The sequence below is a fragment of the Arabidopsis lyrata genome (assembly GCF_000004255.2).
Source record: "Arabidopsis lyrata subsp. lyrata unplaced genomic scaffold ARALYscaffold_4, whole genome shotgun sequence".
Lineage (NCBI taxonomy): Eukaryota > Viridiplantae > Streptophyta > Magnoliopsida > Brassicales > Brassicaceae > Arabidopsis > Arabidopsis lyrata.
This window is the reverse complement of record NW_003302552.1, coordinates 18,075,331-18,076,795: the sequence shown is the minus strand read 5'-3', so window position 1 is coordinate 18,076,795 and position 1,465 is coordinate 18,075,331. Positions and strand designations below refer to the sequence as shown.

The window sequence follows — 1,465 nt, the reverse complement described above, 5'->3', positions numbered from 1 at the left end:
AAAGAAAGACAAACATACGTCATACGTGATTGTGTTTCGCATTTAATTTTGGTTTGAATCGGTTTTAAGAAATTCGAGCTTCTGTAGAAATTCAACTATGAATACCAAAATTGAATTTTGGGTTGAAATCGGTTTGGCTTCGGATAAATATATAGTATATTCCAGTAAAAAACGGTTTACTATATTCAGCTGCACTAGATTTGATTTTGGTACATGAACACAATGTCACCAACGGTTTAGTCTCAAAAAGTGAAAGCCCATCAATCAAACCAATGAAATGGGCAGCAATTAATTCCCTCAAAACCCTGTAAATCTAGAAAAGCACCAACATTTTTACCGTGAGGTTAAAAAAGGCAACCAGCATCAGTCCCACAGTCCCCATAAATACCCGTAGTCCTTCCCGCTTTCTCTCAGCCTATCCAATACACATCTCTCTCTCTCTCTCTCTCTCTCTCTCTCTTTCATAATGACGGCGACTGCGTTTGGAATCGGCTTGTGGTTGGCCGTTACGGCTTCCTTTCTCTTCACCGCTTCAAACGCCAAAATCCCCGGCGTTTACAGCGGCGGCCCGTGGCAGAACGCACACGCCACTTTCTACGGTGGTAGTGACGCCTCCGGCACAATGGGTATATATATTCACTTCCCTACCAAATCCACCATTGTTGATTTCATTTCGTGTATAACCATGAATTATGATTTCTAACTTCTTGTTTTTTTTTGAGAAGTTTCTAACTCTTTTTTGTTCTCTCTGTTTTTGTTTTTGGCGCGTGGGTTTTGCTAGGCGGCGCGTGTGGGTACGGGAACTTGTACAGCCAAGGATACGGTGTGAACACGGCGGCGTTGAGCACTGCTCTGTTCAACAACGGATTCAGCTGCGGTGCTTGTTTTGAGATTAAGTGTACTGATGACCCGAGATGGTGTGTTCCGGGAAATCCGTCTATTCTTGTGACGGCGACAAACTTTTGTCCACCGAATTTCGCTCAGCCGAGTGACGACGGAGGATGGTGTAATCCGCCGCGAGAGCATTTTGATCTCGCCATGCCTATGTTCCTCAAGATCGGTTTGTACCGTGCCGGCATTGTCCCCGTCTCCTATCGCAGGTCTCTCTCTGTTTTTTTTTTTGCCTCTTTTTGGTTTTGTCGGCTATTATAATTTAGTGAATCAATAAGAGTTTAAGTATTTAAGTGTAAATAATACGGTGAAGAAATTAAACAAAGAACCATATGGATGATAGTGACTTTTGCAAATCTAGATTAATACTTTTTTTTTGTTGTTAAAAAGGAGATTAATGTTTTGAAGGGAAATAGTGTTTTATTGTGTAAAACAAATTAGAGCTTTAAGTTTTAGAGAAATTGCACTAGATAACCTAAAAAAACAACAAAATTAAATATCTAACCTCTAACCCCCTATTCACTCTCTTTCTCTCCCTATCTCTCTCTACCTTCTTTCTAAAAACTATTTTTTT

General features: G+C 40.5%; 2 protein-coding genes across 2 annotated transcripts in view; one reads left to right on the top strand and one right to left on the bottom strand.

Annotated features, from left to right (window-relative positions):
• Positions 1-1,465, bottom strand: part of LOC9315757 (scarecrow-like protein 9) — a 23,296-nt gene that overhangs the window by 12,680 nt on the left and 9,151 nt on the right. The gene's annotated exons all lie outside the window — the stretch shown is intronic.
• The window catches only part of LOC9315756 (expansin-A3), a 2,147-nt gene continuing 1,101 nt past the window's right edge, over positions 420-1,465 (top strand). Inside the window, exons 1-2 of the mRNA XM_021028629.1 lie at positions 420-626; positions 782-1,100. Coding sequence (XP_020884288.1) covers positions 467-626; positions 782-1,100 — 479 coding nt within the window. The 5' untranslated portion in view covers positions 420-466. The remainder of the gene's footprint in view (positions 627-781; positions 1,101-1,465) is intronic.